This window comes from Salvia hispanica, chromosome 6 (assembly GCF_023119035.1).
Source record: "Salvia hispanica cultivar TCC Black 2014 chromosome 6, UniMelb_Shisp_WGS_1.0, whole genome shotgun sequence".
Taxonomy (NCBI): domain Eukaryota; kingdom Viridiplantae; phylum Streptophyta; class Magnoliopsida; order Lamiales; family Lamiaceae; genus Salvia; species Salvia hispanica.
Window position 1 is genome coordinate 30,135,370 of NC_062970.1, and position 16,145 is coordinate 30,151,514.

General features: G+C 34.3%; 2 protein-coding genes across 2 annotated transcripts; both read left to right on the plus strand.

Moving 5' to 3' along the window:
- Positions 1 to 155: 155 nt before the first annotated feature.
- On the plus strand, positions 156 to 8,054 carry LOC125193505 (WD-40 repeat-containing protein MSI4-like). The gene is made up of 15 exons (XM_048091314.1): positions 156 to 467; positions 809 to 872; positions 1,660 to 1,746; positions 1,848 to 1,910; positions 2,570 to 2,635; positions 2,718 to 2,792; positions 3,086 to 3,161; positions 3,230 to 3,416; positions 3,674 to 3,755; positions 4,990 to 5,063; positions 5,170 to 5,281; positions 5,368 to 5,442; positions 5,627 to 5,703; positions 6,715 to 6,814; positions 7,700 to 8,054. The coding sequence occupies exons 1-15, from the start codon at positions 220 to 222 to the stop codon at positions 7,799 to 7,801; spliced, it is 1,488 nt and encodes a 495-aa protein (XP_047947271.1). The 5' UTR covers positions 156 to 219; the 3' UTR covers positions 7,802 to 8,054.
- A 6,248-nt stretch (positions 8,055 to 14,302) lies between these two features.
- On the plus strand, positions 14,303 to 14,947 carry LOC125195106 (alpha-1,3-arabinosyltransferase XAT3-like). The gene has a single exon (XM_048093303.1). It carries the CDS (start codon positions 14,303 to 14,305, stop codon positions 14,945 to 14,947), a length of 645 nt encoding a protein of 214 aa, XP_047949260.1.
- The last annotated feature ends 1,198 nt before the right edge of the window (positions 14,948 to 16,145 follow it).

Below are 16,145 nucleotides of genomic sequence, written 5' to 3' on the forward strand. Positions count from 1 at the left end.
ATTAAGTAAATTTATTCTAAAAAAAAATTTGCAAATCTTTCACTTTTATTATCTTTGGTAGTAAAACCCGCACCGGATCATGGTAAAGCTGGCAACGGTAAAAACAAAGTAGTGGGAGTGGGCGTTGATGAAGATGCTTTAAATAGCAGTGACCAACTCCAAAAATCAAATAAGGGGGGAAACCCAAACACCAAACACACACAAAGCTCTCAACCAAAAATGGAAAGCACTCCGCCTCCAACCGAGCCCAGGAAGCGCGGCAGGCCGAAGGGATCCACCAAGGCCAAGGCCGAGAAGGACAAAGACGCCGCCTCCGCGGGCACTACTCCCTCTCGAATGAGAGGCTCTGCCGGTGACAAGAGGAACACCGCCGTTGACGAGGGTTACGCCCACTGGAAGCAACTCGTCCCCGTGCTTTATGACTGGCTCGCCTCTCACAATCTAGTCTGGCCCTCTCTCTCCTGCCGGTACGCCTCAAACATTCCCATTTTCTCCCCCTTTTTCTCTTTAGGGTTTTGGTTTTACTGGACCTGACGCTTAAATAATTCAACTTTTGGTGGCTTGTGTTTTCTCTGAGTGGATATGTCAAACAATGGTTAAAGATTTTTGGTGACCTTGTTTTTTTTTACCTTCCTCATGTTTCTGGGTTCAGTCAGTCTTACTTCAAATCCCTTTTTATTTTATGTTCTAGTGTTAATGCTTACAGTTTTCCAAAGGAGTTTTATGTAATCATGGTCGATCTCTGATTAAAGCATTTACTATTTTTTCTTTATTATTATAATAAAAATATGAACTTTCATGCTTGCAGCTGGGGTCCTGTTCTAGAGCGAGGAACTTACAAGACCAAACAACGTCTTTACCTGTCTGAACAGGTGAACTTTCTATCTTACACATTTTTGCTATTATTTATTGGATATATTCAGCTGTAGTTAATTCTATTAATGGGGTCAAAAGTGTACAAGCAGCACAGGAAGGTCTAAAAGTGTTGCTTGGGCTGAGCCTATGTTTTTTCTCTCCCCCACCCTTTTATTGTCTTCTCCATGTTACAGATGATTCTTTCAGTATATCTTTCTTCCTGGTGGTTATTGCTTGCTTTTTTTCTCCAGTAGTTTCTTATCAAATGTTTCTCTTTTAAGTTTGATGCAATTGCAATGAAATGGAAAATCAGTGAATATAGACGTTATAACGCTTTAAATATATTATTGCATTATCCTGTTTTTTTTTTTATTTTAAAACTACAACAACAAATTTACAAGTAATGTTTTTGTATAATTTCATGCTTAGTGTCAGTCAAGCACTCATTTCTTTGTGCCTTGTGCCTCTGGAATATGAGACCTCTTGCATCTTTCAGTTGTGATTTTAAAAACTTGGTTTAACATTAAGTCTATATCATATTTTTATATCTGTATTTCATGCTTCTGAATCTTTAGTATTGAACTTGCTTCTGTTGCTCTCTGTATTTGTATCTAGGCCTCTGCTCCAACCCTTAGCATATTGTTTCAGTGTGTTTGGGGGTTTGGTATTACCTTCTTGAAATATTTTTTGTGTCCTCTGTTGTTTAATATAACTGCAATAACCCTTCAATGTTTTTCCTCAATAGTAGTTTCTATCATATTCAGTGTACTGGATCTAATGCATGTCCTTCATGTTGTTAAACAGACCGACCATACGCAGCCGAACACCTTGATCATAGCAAATTGTGAGGTTGTCAGGCCACGTGTTGCTGCAGAAAGTCATATAGCCAATGTATATATATATACTCTACACACTTTCTGAATCTCAAATAATTATGGATTGCACTTAACTTTTTTCTATTGATCTTATTTCTTGTATTCTCTGGTTACTAGTTCAATGAAGATGCACGCTCGCCATATGTAAAGAAGTACAAAACTATATTGCATCCAGGAGAGGTATGCCTTAAGCTCAAAATACTGACATACTTGCTCATTTTTACTTTTCCATTCCCCTTTGTCGCTAAGCTAACTTTTTCTTACAATTAATATGTGAACATTAAAAGTTTCCCTTTTTCTTTTTGGCACATGTTTTCAGAAAGTGGATAAGTAACGAGAGAATAATTTTTTTAGTAGAGAAAATAGAGGGAGAGAGGGATTAAAAGAGTTGATTTTTGCTAAAAAAATGAAATGACTTTTTTTACTTGGGACGACCAAAAAAATGAATACAAATTGATTAATTTTGGACAGAGAGGGTATTTGATTTCCTATAGTTATAAGAAATTTTCTTATTCTCAAAGTAACTTGATAGAAGATGCATACAAAGAATTGCAGACTATATTTGGTGTTTTTTCAATTATATATACTGATCACTAGAGTTAGTATATGCGTTTTATTCCAATTTTTGTGTTAGCTGCAACTTCAGTATTTTGGTACAGTATGTCTTTTAGAATAAATTTCATCACTGTCTTTTGTTAATTGTAATTATCCTCATCTATTTTCATTGCTTTAGTTATTTGCATACAACATTGTTGTTAATACTGGTATTTTTGTTGGCTTCATTCATTGCTTTGCTGCTTGCTATAGCACTTGTATTCATTTTGTTGCTAATTTTGTAGGTGAACAGAATCAGGGAGCTGCCCCAGAACAAAAATATAATAGCTACACACACTGATTGTCCTGAAGTAAGTGTCATTTAAGGTTTAGCCTCTCTTTGGATGCACATTACATAGAAATTTATTTACCACTTGAATTTTTTTTTATTAGGTTCTCATTTGGGATGTTGAGGCGCAACCTAATCGGCATGCTGTTCTTGGGGCTGCAGATTCTCGTCCAGATCTGGTGCTTAATAAATTCTTTTACTAGTTTTCTCTTAATTTACTGTCATCATTTCTTTCTTGATTTACTTGTGCTTTATGATGTTTCCCAGTGAAATAGTTACTCTTGGCTTTGTAATGTGATGCTAGAATCTCTGTTAATAATTGGAACCATGTTACTTTTCCATGCTAGAACACAGAATTTCTATGTATTTTGTTTTAATTACTGGGGGAAACTATTCTCTCTTTACGAGAATCCTTTTATATTCTCTACATTTCATGATTTTGAGGTCATTGAAAATTTAACTTTATTATCAGGTCTTATCTGGACACCAAGACAATGCAGAATTTGCTCTTGCAATGTGCCCAGCCGAACCCTTTGTGCTCTCTGGAGGTACAAAGTGTTTCACTTATTTCCCGGGATTTTCTTTGTAGAGACTATAATTATGAGTTCTGTTACAGGGAAGGATAAATCTGTTGTGCTGTGGAGTATCCAGGATCATGTTTCGACACTTGCCAGCGATGGAACTCAGTCTGCTGAATCTGCTAGTTCAATTGTAAAGGCTGCTGATAATTCTACAGTTGGTCCACGTGGAATCTTCCAAGGACACACTGATACAGTTGAGGATGTCCAGTTTTGTCCCTCAAGGTAATACTCCTGATGTTGAAGAATATGATGTATATTGTATGTATACAAGTATTTATGTTTCTCTTTCCTTAGCAAATTTATTCATATAATTATATCTCATCTTTCTATTTTGTGCATATGTTTTAATAATTAATTTGAGATTCCTTTCCCTCAATTGCATTTGTTCCTGTTGTGTTACTGATTCTCCATATTATACTACAACAGTAATTTTATCTGATTTCTCATTACTGATGTGGTATATTCATTGCATTTTGTAGCTCTCAGCAATTTTGTAGTGTTGGAGATGATTCTTGTTTGATACTTTGGGACGCAAGGATTGGAAGCGATCCGGTCGTTAAGGTTGGGTGGTCATTTTCTCAATTTCCTTTAATCTGCGTACTTGTGTTTTCTTTTGCATAAGTAATATTTTTTGGGCAGCATTTAGTTAGATCGCGCGAGTCAGTGTCTTGATTGCATAATTAGTCTTTCAACACATAACCCATAAAGAGATTTGATTGATCTGAAGTAGATCAAATTTAAGTGGTGTAGATTGACTTGAGTGTAACTGGTTAGACTTACTTTCCATCAAAACCAGTTTTCTAGACTCTAGATGAGTTGTAAACATTTTTAACTAGGATGATCTGAGTAGATATTTCATGAACTTTCAGCATTTGTCATTTTTGTTTGACCTTTTGCAGTTTTTCAGCATATGCTGTGTATTCCGAAAGAACGCAATCATCCAAAAAAAGAAAAAGAAAAGAAACGAGTGAACTTCCACTAATCCAAGCAACATTGCGCTTTACTGGTGCTACTAGTATAATCTTTAAATAGCTATCAAGCTGGACCTTGATATATGTCTTCTTTCAATAACTTATAACAGAATGGTGACTTTATTTGGGTCATATGCCACACAAGTCTCATTTTACTGTGTGAACTTTTATTTCTGTTTACTTTTCTTGGTGGGATTTGAAAGGACTTATTAGAAATGCGATAAATTGTGCGATCAATGAATATTAAACTTACTTTGAAATGCTTGTAGAAAATTGATGTTCCGTTACATTTCAATCACATATATGCTTCTCAGAAACCCATAGTATTTTACAAAAAATTATCTTTTGAATTCTCTTTCCTATTTAATAATGTGGTCCGCTGCTTCTACACTGTATAGTCTCTACAACATTATTCTCACATGTATAACCATTTACATTTGGAACTTTTGGCTCATGCAATCTCCCAATGCTGCACCTAACCATAATATTGACCAGAGATGCTGAAACTCTAGCACAATCATGACTGCCTCCCAATCTTCCATAGTCTGAACTTAAAATTGGGTCAGGTATGAAATTTAAGGGTGGGTGATCATGCATTTGGTGGAACTCAGGAAGAAATAGTTTGAGTTGGATTATTATTAAGTAAAACCCAGTTAAACTTATCACTTAATGAGTTCTAGAAGATACAGTGGTGAAAGAATCCGGAGATTAGACTTTTGTGTTTCTATTTAAGTTTTCCTTTCTTTGGTAGTTGTCTCCAAGTAAAGATAATTCTATTAGTTCATTGTCTTCTTCTGTACCCTGAGATGTTGCTCAAATTATAGGTTGAGAAGGCACACAATGCTGATCTTCATTGCGTAGATTGGAACTCTCACGATGAGAATTATATTCTAACTGGGTATGTAAGCATTTTGAATAAGCTTATGTTGGTTGCTGAGTTCTATGCTACATTCTTCTGCTAACTGAACTCATCATGATTCTACTGGTTCCACTATGTATTTCAGGTCTGCTGATAATACAGTTTGCATGTTTGACCGCCGTAATATAACAGCCAACGGAATAGGATCTCCTGTTCATAAATTTGCAGGTCACAAAGCAGCTGTTCTTTGTGTCCAGGTAATAAATTTTTGTATGATTGTACCATATGATGAATCTTGGTATGCTTCCATCTCCTAATATAACTAAATATTTGCAAATCCCAGTGGTCACCTGACAAATGCTCTGTATTTGGGAGCTCGGCAGAAGATGGCTTGCTAAATATCTGGGACTATGAGAAGGTATGTTTTTTAGGTGATATTTTTCAATATAAATAATAAGTATAAAAATATAATGCTATAACATGTGGACTGTTTCATTGAAGTAAAAACTTGGAGATAACTTTATTCTTATTTCAAATCATAAGAATGCTTGTTGTTTTTACTTTGCTCTTTGGTTATTACTATGCTATACACTATTGTGCAGGTTGGTCAGAAGGAGGACACAGGGTCGAAAACCCCTGGTACTCCAGCAGGGTTGTTTTTCCAACATGCTGGGCACAGGTAAATGCCCTTATGTTATGATAATGAATTGATACCCAAACCTAGTATGCATTTCTATTTCTTTTGAGTTTTGTGATACTGTCTCTTATACTCCCTCCGTCCACAAAAAATAGGGCAAATTGGTGTATGACATGGGTTCTAATGTAGAATTGGTAAAGTAAGAGAGAAGGAGAAAAAAGTAAGAGAGAAGGAGAAAAAGTAAGAGAGAAGGAGTGTTAGTGTAAGAAAGAAGTTTTAATTCTAATGGCATAAGTGGTAAATAAAATGATGTGTAGGGTTATTATTTTGTTGAAAACTTTCCGTAAATGAATGTGCTCTATTTTTTGTGGACGACCAAAAATGGTAAATGCCCTATTTTTTGTGGACGGAGGGAGTATATGGTTGATATATTATGAGCACGATTATCAACACATTCGCATGCGTGCACTTTTGTTAATCCTCTTCCTAACTCTAGACAAGTATCTGTTTTCTCCTATTTGATGATTATTGTATGCAGGATAGGAAAATAATCATATATTAGTCTTAAAATTAGTTTCTCAATGTTAATGAAGTTTCCCCTCAATAACTTAAATATGACTAGTAATTGACCACTAGAAACATCAACTGTGTTTGATGGATAAAATCTTATATGAAAGAAAAAATGAATTGTTGTTTCTTTGAACTTAAAAGATGGCATATACTTTCTAAGAAGTTCTTGTTGGGAGGTGAATACGAATCAGGTTCAACACAGTGGTCTAACCTCTCTTCTATGATACTCAAGAAATTATAGGCTGTTCTCTGAATTAATAAATGTACAATTTTGAAGCACTCAGCGAGATGTATCAGAGTCAGAAAGCAACATGAAACTCATAAAATTTGAAAATTTTCACTCACAATGTTAGATCCTTTATCATGGTTCACTCTTTCGAAGGTTTATTTCGTTAAATAAAGAAGTTCACTCTCCTTCCCTCTTGTTCCTGGAAAGTACCAATAAGTTATTTCATCTTTATGGATGGTAATTTTGGCCTACAGGGATAAGGTTGTTGACTTCCACTGGAATGCTCATGATCCATGGACGATTGTTAGCGTATCTGATGATGGGGAATTCTCCGGTGGGGGTGGTACTCTGCAGGTATCATACTGTTTCACAGTTACCATATCTTCTAACTGTCTTGCTAGGTGGTAGTTAAAATTTGTTGTTAATAAATCTCAACTACCAAAGAAAATTTGCTTTCCCACCAGTGTTGTTAAAAAGCGCCTGAGGCGCGGGGTGCCAGCTGAATCGCCTTGAGGTGGCTGGAATTAGCCATATTCACTGGCGAGCCTGGGACGGCTTGGGGCGAAAATCACAAGTGTTTCTCTTCGAATAGTATCAACTGAAATATAAGCTAAATTCTAATTAGGATTGTTAGGAAGAAACAGAAGAGAAAAATGCAGGAGTGAATTCCCGTTACACTTGTGGAGCTTCCTTGTTGTGAACCTGCGGCTGAACATGACTTCTTTGTTTCTTTAAGGTGGAATGAGAACGGAGAGTGTAGAGAGTGAATGACATGAGCTGATAGTGTTGGAGTTGTGAATGGTGTTTTTTTTCTTTTTCTTTTTCTTTTTATTTTATAGAGTTGGAAATTAGTTCTATGCCTCTCCCATCACCCCTTCCTTAAATGTGGAGGCTGTCAGCAGATTAATTTCTGCAGAATGGCCATTTTACCCCTTGGCTGATCACAGTCGGTTACGAACATGCTAGACGTTCTCACAGGGCAGTTTGTCATCGCTTAGTCAATTCAGCCCAATTCCTCGAGATTTTGGCCTTCATTTGCAATCTCATGGTTCCATGCCTTGCTTGAGCTTCCACTTCTTCCAAATTCCTACACCAAAACACTGATAGTGTAGATTGCATCTAGATTACTCCAAAATTCTTTAAATTTTAGGCTCAAAATTCTCTAAAAAAAGTGCAACAAATACATGCTCTCACTAGGCTTAAGATCTGATCTGTCCTGCATTATATTACGTTTTACAGATGTGGCGTATGACTGATCTTCTGTACCGTCCCAAAGATGAAGTTCTGTCCGAGCTTCAGAAATTCAAAGACCATGTGATAGAGTGCTCCAAGACTTCTTGATGTGGTTGTGGTTCAGGTTATGATGATGTAGTTTTTTTTCATGAATGTTGTGTTGTATTTTTCAGAACTTGATTGGATGGGCGTAGGAACAAATCTCACCCTAAATGTTGGTTGGTTTAGGTACTACTGTGGATGTTAAAAGTAGGGTTTAATTGAATTAATCTACTTATCAGACATTTTATCGTATGCTGCACTTTTGAGACATCATTCTGTTGAATATTTATAAGTGAAGTGGATCAGTGGATTTGTGTTATTATCTGGGATTCTGGCCTTATGTGGGTAAAGTATTTCTATGGCCATTTGTTCATTTGATTTTGTGGCACTATATTCCTAGCTCTACTTTGCTACTGGTACGCAATTTAAATTATCCAGATGGATTAATTAATTTATATTTCAAATCCAATCATAACAACTGACTCAAATGCCCTTTATGCCCTTTAAACTTTTCATTCCTCATTTTGTTTAAGATTACTAGAGGATTTTTGTAATTTAAATATAATCTAATATACTGAATATGGACGTGAAATGCCTATTTTATTTATGTAAATAGTAGTACTTCTTCTGTTCCATAATAGATGTAATACTTTTCTTAGCTTGTCATACAAAAGATGTTACATTTCATTTTTTAGAAAAAATATTCTTTTACATTAATATAAATATATACTCCTTCTGTCCCATTAAAAATGCAACGTTTTCCTTTTTTGGTTGTCCCATTAAAAATGAAACGTTTCCTTAAATGGAAACAACTCTATCTCTACTTTTTCATCTCTCTTACTTTACTCTCTCTTCATTAACTCACAAAACAACACTACATAAAATCCCGTGCCGATTCTCAAATGTTGCATTTTAAGTGGGACGGAGGGAGTACTATTTTCTCTCTCCACTTAACACACAAAACAGTACTCCCTCCGTCTTAGTTTAAGATTCCTGTTTTACCATTTCCGTCCCTCCCAATTTAAGAGTCTCATTTAGAATTTACCATATTTGGACACAAAATTTAACCTCATTGTTGATGAAATTAAAACAAAACAAAATTCTAAACATACAAAAAGTCAAAAGGGTTCCACTTTCCACTACCCCACTTCAATTATTACACACTCCAACAGTCCAACAACCACTCACTTCAATTAATACACACTCCAACAATTTCTTAAAATTTATGCCCTAACTAAATTGCACTCCTGAACTGAAATGGAGGAAATTTTCTAAAATTTCATGCCATTTTTCAAGTGTGCCATCTATTATGAGAAGGATAGAATACCAAATACTAATCGGTGTCAACTTATTACCACAACTAAATAATTTACTGTAACATAACATATCCCACTCGGGCATCAAGCATAGGTGCTTGAAAGTTGAAACAAAAAAGGTTATAAGTACTTGAAATTTAATGTTTTGAAGTATTTTCCCATGCCTTCCTAAAGAATCAAATGCATGCCTGCTGTCATGGTTCGGTGCTATGTTCAAGCATATGTGTATATCTATGTTTCATGTCACTGCATGGTCGATTTGAGATATTAGAAGTAAAATGGTTATCCAAAACTTCAAACCCAACTGGGAGTTAAGGAAGAGACGATTCTCTTACGGAGAATGAGAATACGAATTAAAGGATGGCGCCCAAACTTCCCTTACGCACCATGTCTCTTGATGGATAACTTGAAAGATGTTAGGACCTGGAGGGTGGCATGGAACACGATAAGATATGTCTGTATGATTGCGGTGGCAAGTAGATCTTAACTCTGGTTTGATGTTTGTTTTTGTTACTTAGAGCCCTAGGGTCGCTGTTTATGGTCATACTTTTTTTCTTATTGTTAGCTTATTAGATTAAACTTGTTCTTGTGGTTGAGGATTGTGTCCCACGGTTCGCCTCCTTTGACGATAGTCTGAACATTTTTTCCTTTTACCAAAAAAAATAAAAACAAAACAACCCATTAGTTGAAGCTTAAATCCCTTGAAGTGAAAGCCATAGATCCTATTATTAGACACCCGTCAAATCCTCCCATATATGTTTATTTATTTTGTGCAAAAGATGTTCTCTTTATTATTCTTTTCATACTTTATTTGAGTTTTTTTTAAAGTAAAGAAACATGATAACATACTTTTATGAATTATATTATAATCTTGAAATTCTCCAATTCGCTAGTAACAATAGAGATGTCGTTGTTGTGTTTGGTATCAATAAAGCTACCTATCCTTTTTAATCAGTTTATTATGTTTATTTTTCTGGGCAAAGTAGTTTTCATTGCATATGATGGAGGTGAAGCCAATTTAGATTTTGCAAATCACAACATGGGCCAAACTATATTTATTTAATAACTAATTGGTCGTTTAAAGACAAGCCATAAAAGTATAAGCGATAAATGTCATTCTACATTTCGATTACTGAAATAATATAAATGGATTCAAAGTACAAAATTGTATTTATAACAGATCCAAGCAAATAAATTTGGATGGACACGTTTCGACCAAGCATTGATAGATAATTTAATCTTCGACTTAGGGGTATTATAGTACTATGATTTTTATTTCTCTCTATTAATGAGATGATTAATTATGGTACTGCAAATGTCATTAAGTACTAGATTAAATTAAATAATACTCTCTATGTTTCATTAAATATTAAATGATTGTTTTTCACGCACGCTTTAGAAAAATGATAATAAATAGTTAAAATGGAAAAAAATAAATTAAAAAAGAGAATAATGTAAAGGAGACTCTCGATGCGGTTCAGTTCGGATAAAAAAAATCTAAAAATTGAATTTTTTTTTCCAAAATCGGATGCGTTTGAAATGTGTGAAATGTGTGTAGTATGTAATGTGTGTGAGATGTGTGAAGTGTGTGTAGTATGTGTAGTATGTGAAATGTGTGAAGTGTGTGTAGTATGTGAAATGCTTGAAATTTGTGTAGTGTGTGAAATGCGTGAAATTTGTGTAGTGTGTTATAGTGTGTGAAATGCGTGTAGTGTATCAAACGTGTGAAATTTGTTTAGTGTGTGAAATGCATGTAGTGTGTGTAAAGTGTGTGAAATATGTGTAGTGTGTAGTGTTAGGATTGATATACTAAAAAACATATTTCGAGCACGTTGCACGAATAGAATTGCTTGTATACAATAAGCTCTGCAATCCATTTCTAGCCCAAGGTGAGACGAAGTAATTTTATTGCATTGGTGTTTGCTTATGCATTTATAAAATGTTTCTCAAACATTTAAATGATTAACAAGCAAACAAGTCTAATTCTTCTGCATAGCAGACATGTCGTGAACGACGTTCACAGAAGGTGACGCGGTCGGTCCTTTGTAGAAGAGAAATAGAATTTCACAACCTAGATAGACTTTGGCTACCTATCGTGAATGGTTGCAGTGTCAGTATGCATTTTTCCTTACCTTAGGAAATAAACGAAACTGGTGTGGTATAGCACTGAATGATCTAACAGTTGAGATAAGTCTTTCTTGTTATTTACTGTAAGATGAGGTCTCGGTGATTGTTATTTCTTAATCATTGTTGACATAACATTGAGCATACTATATTGATTATGCACTACTTTGATTTATCAAATGAGGCGGAATTTCGCAATCCAAGAATCTTGATATCTTGAGTAGTAATGATCAATGTCTACATGTGCTAGTATTGTTATTGCAATGAATTGTGTGCTTGGTGAGTCCAGTTTGATAATATCCTCAAGGGGTATTCGAAAAAGGTTTTATTATTCAAAAACTCGGCCGGTTGAAATTTATTCTAGAATAATAAATAAAGATTTTGAACTAGACAACTCCTGGAAAAAAGATACTCCCCCCGTCCCATAAAAATATGTGCACTTTCCATTTTCGTCTGTCCCAGAAAAATATGTGCATTCCATTTTTGGAAAGTTATATTAATTTAATAATGTATGTCCCACTATCTACTAACATTACTTTAACTATCATTCTCCTCCCCTCTCTATTACTTAACCAATTTTGTCTTAATTCCCATGCCATACCCATTGCCCATATTTTTATGGGACGGAGAGAGTATTAATTAATTAAAGTCAAATAGCAGATTTAAATTAATTCATGGATATATTTATATCTTAAACATGAGAAATAATAAATTAAAGAGGTAAAGCCCGGATTACTCGTTAGTATTATTATACTATAGTGGACGATACTAATATTCTGTTTGGATTTGAATTAAATGGTGGCTCAATTTAATTAGTAAAAAAGTCTAACAGGTTTGGCCCAAGTCCCAACCTCCACGGATCCCTAATTTGACCCATCATAACTCTATATAAAAAGAGATTAGAAAGGAGATTAAAAGTGAATTAATCATAAATTTTCGTGCCCCCCCTCTGGGAGTGGACTGAAAATCAGTTTTTCACAGATCTAAAGTTATGTCTTCTTTCTAATCAAGCCCTTTTCGATTCTGACAAGCTTTGTCCATCCAAAGGTCATTATCTGAGTTTGAGATAGAGATTAGAAGATTCGTGGTTGAGTACGAAGAACATCTCGTGGAGAAGGCGCAATCAGATCGGTAATTCTAAAACGTAGGAATTCATGTATTTGAGTTTAAATTTCCTTAAGCATGAATTTATGTGGGTTCTAGCATGCAATTGATTGTGTAACATGTGGTTAATGGATCTCATAATCGGTCAAAGAGATCTATATATATGACTTATTTATTGATGTATGACTTCCGTTGTGCAAGGGGCACCAAATCCCAGCATGTAGTGTGTGTGAAATGTGTGAAGTGTGTGTGAATGTGCGTAGTGTGTGTGAAGTGTGTGAAATGTGTGTAGTGCGTGTGAAGCGTGTGTATTGGATATATAGTGAAAATGTGTTATTTTATAACTATTTGGAATTCCAATTTTCTACTTTTGATATACAATTCAAATTGAAGAATTAAAATATTTAGAATTGCAATTGAATTCCAAACACAAATTTTTTTGTTGTACTAAACATTAGATTTAGAATTGAAAGGCGAATCCATACTTCCAATTCCATGTTCCCAAACATAGCCTAAGATTATGAATAAAATAGTACATTTGTCATTATTTTATGGGTATGAAAATTTGATTGATACCTCTATATATAGAAGGGATATTGGTCCCTAAAACCATGAACTTTTGCCAAAATTTGGTATTTCCCACAAACTTTAAAATTGTTGTAAAATATCTCAAACTTTGCACTTTGTTTGGTATTTCCCATGCTGGATCAAATAAGATATTTTCATTAAAATCTTACTTTATGTGGACAATCGTGATACGTTTTATGATATTTTAAACAACTTTTTAAGTTCATAACAAGTAGAATATAAAGTCACGTAGAAAATTACATTAATTTAATTGTGTCAAGTATGATAAAAAAAAATGCCTCGTAAGTTAGTCAAATATGGTGATAGGCATGCCGTGGGAAATATCATACAAAATACAGAGTTTGTGATATTAGACTAATTTTAAAGTTCGTGGAAAATACCAAACTTTGTCCAAAGTTTATGGTTTTAGGGGGCAATATCCCTATATAGACCTATCCTTCGCTCAAATTAGGTCCGACAACTATGCACTACCGTAATCTTATTTTCAATAATGCATGAAGTAGTATGAATATATGCTCAAATCACCTAATTTAGCTAGTTTAATAGGCGATCACATGAAAAGTATTTTAATGATCACTTGTACAAAATTTAAGAAACGAGAAAGAATCAACGTTATAGCTAATGAAAATAAAACGTGTCAAATATATATCAAAATAAATATGAGTAAATGATCAAAAACGGCTTCATTGCAATCATATAATAAGGTATTATTATCGGCATTTGATTCTAGCATCAAAAAAATTAGATTTCTGCCATTGTTTCTCCTATTATATTTTATCTAATTAATCAGTTTCCTATATTGGGACGATAATTAAAACTAGTATCAGTTTCATTTTAAATCAAAATATACATTATAAATTATTACACACATAAGAGGAAGGAAATTAGCATATTCATCGTTATATATTCTCTCTTAGTTTTTGATAACTAATCTTTGGAATGCACTCTTTTGCTTGATTACATACAGGTAGGTATGTATACATTAAGTTGATTTTTAGTCATCTCTCATAACTCTTAACAAATTTTGATACTTTGTACAATAATTAACAAACATATATGATAAAAATGAGGCCTAAACAGATAAATGCAATGAGCTACAGGGGAGAGATTACATTGGCATATATATTACTCATATTTATGATGATGATGGCACTCAACTATAACACGGTTTCAAAGTCCTTCTGCTTTTTGGGTCGTCAAATTAGTAAGTATCCATAACATAATCTATATATTCTAGTCCCAATCATTATCAAATGATAATTATTTTAATGTGATAACTGTGATAATCCCATCAATTCAGTGATTTAAAAATGTCAATATTTACTACGTACTATCATTTTTAATATACTGATTGATCAGTTATTACAATTTTTAGTTATCACATTAGGCTAGTTATCATTCTAACACGACCCTTCTGGTCGTAAAATGATGGGGCATGACAGAATACAGAGGCCATAGCAGAATGAAGAACTACTCCAACTATAGATCCGAAGTGTACGAATTCACGGGCGACGTACGGTTGCAGGGAAGTCCAGCCACCATTTTCATAGGATCACCGATCAACGACAACATTCCCCACGAAATAAAACCATACGCGAGGAAATACGACCCCCTGGGCATGGTAGCCATCTCTTCTATCCAAATTAAGGCAGCACCCCCCGAAAAACTCCCGGTTTGTACGAAAACCCTGGACGTCCCGGGCATCCTCTTCTCCACAGGAGGATACACGCATAACTACTTCCACAGCATCACCGACGTGATGATCCCGCTCTTCGCCACCTCCCAACGCTTCAACCGCGACGTCATCTTCCTCGTCATCAACCACAATTCTTCTCGCTTCACCACCGAGCACAGAAAAACCCTAGAAAGTCTCTCCAGACACGAAGTGGTCGATATCGATATAGAGAATCGAACTCTTTGCTTCACAAATATGATTGTTGGACTCAAAGCTCATCCATCCGATCTATCCATCGATCCATCCCCATTTGCGAGGCTCTCCCCTCGAAACCTCACTAGGCTTCTACGCAACACCTACTCCTTGAAGAGAGACTCGGTGAGCGATCACAATGACAAGCGATAAATGTGATTCGACATTTCGATTACTGAAATAATATAGATGGATTTAAAGTACAAAATTGAATTTATAACATACGCAAGCAAATAAAGTTGGATGAACACGTTTCGACCAAGCATTGATAGATAAATTAATCTTCGACTTAGGGATATTAAAGTACTCCTATGTATTTTTATTTATATCTATTAAGGAGATGATTAATTATGTAACGGCAAACATCATAAAGTACTAGTTCAAATTAAATAATACTATTAAATTTTACTATTATATAAGAATGAACATTTCACACTCCCTTCATCCTGGATTAAGTGGGACATTTCAATTGAGAATTAAGAAAAAAATGCATTGAATGAAGAGAACAATAAAGTACGAATAAAGAAAATAAAGAAAGAAAGATAATAAAAATTAATTTAGCAAGCTATCACTATGACCCACCATTACAATTTATTAAACACTAATAACAGTGTCAGTTACATTATCCACTAACATTATTTTAACTTTACAAACAATAATTCCCATGTCATTTCAAATAAATATATTTTTATGAGATAGAAGAAGTACATTATTATATTTATGAAGGCAATTTTAAATTATTGAGGAAGATAAAAATCATATATGCTATCTAGAAAATCATAAATATTTTCTTCAAATTTATGGGTTCATAACTTTTTTGTTTGTAAGCTTGAATGGGTTGCATGTTCTTCATTTTCGTGACTTCTAATATTTCGTCAGTAATTTCAGAGGGGCTATGTCAAATTTTTATTTAATTTAGTTAAGAGTATGGATAAAATAGTACATTTGTCATTTTTTATGGGAATGAAAATTTGATTGATACCTCTATAGGGATGTATTCAGGTCAGAACGCTAAGTATAAGTAAAACTCAAAACACTTGCAGTCCATTGGATCATATGATCTAATGGTTAGATTAATGCCACGTGTCATCTAATAATGTAGAATTTTAGACTAATAATGTAGCTCGGATAATAATGTAGCATTTTAGTTTAATAATGTAGCATTTTAGTTTAGAAATGTACAGTTTTAGTCTTACAATGTACATTTCTAGTCTAATAATGTATCTCGCCTAATAATGTAGATTTTTAGTATCATAATGTAACAAATCACAGCCATCCAATCTAATGATCCAAGGGCTGTGATTTGTGCTGTGTTTTACGCTAAGATGCTGTAAGGACCCTAACACACCCC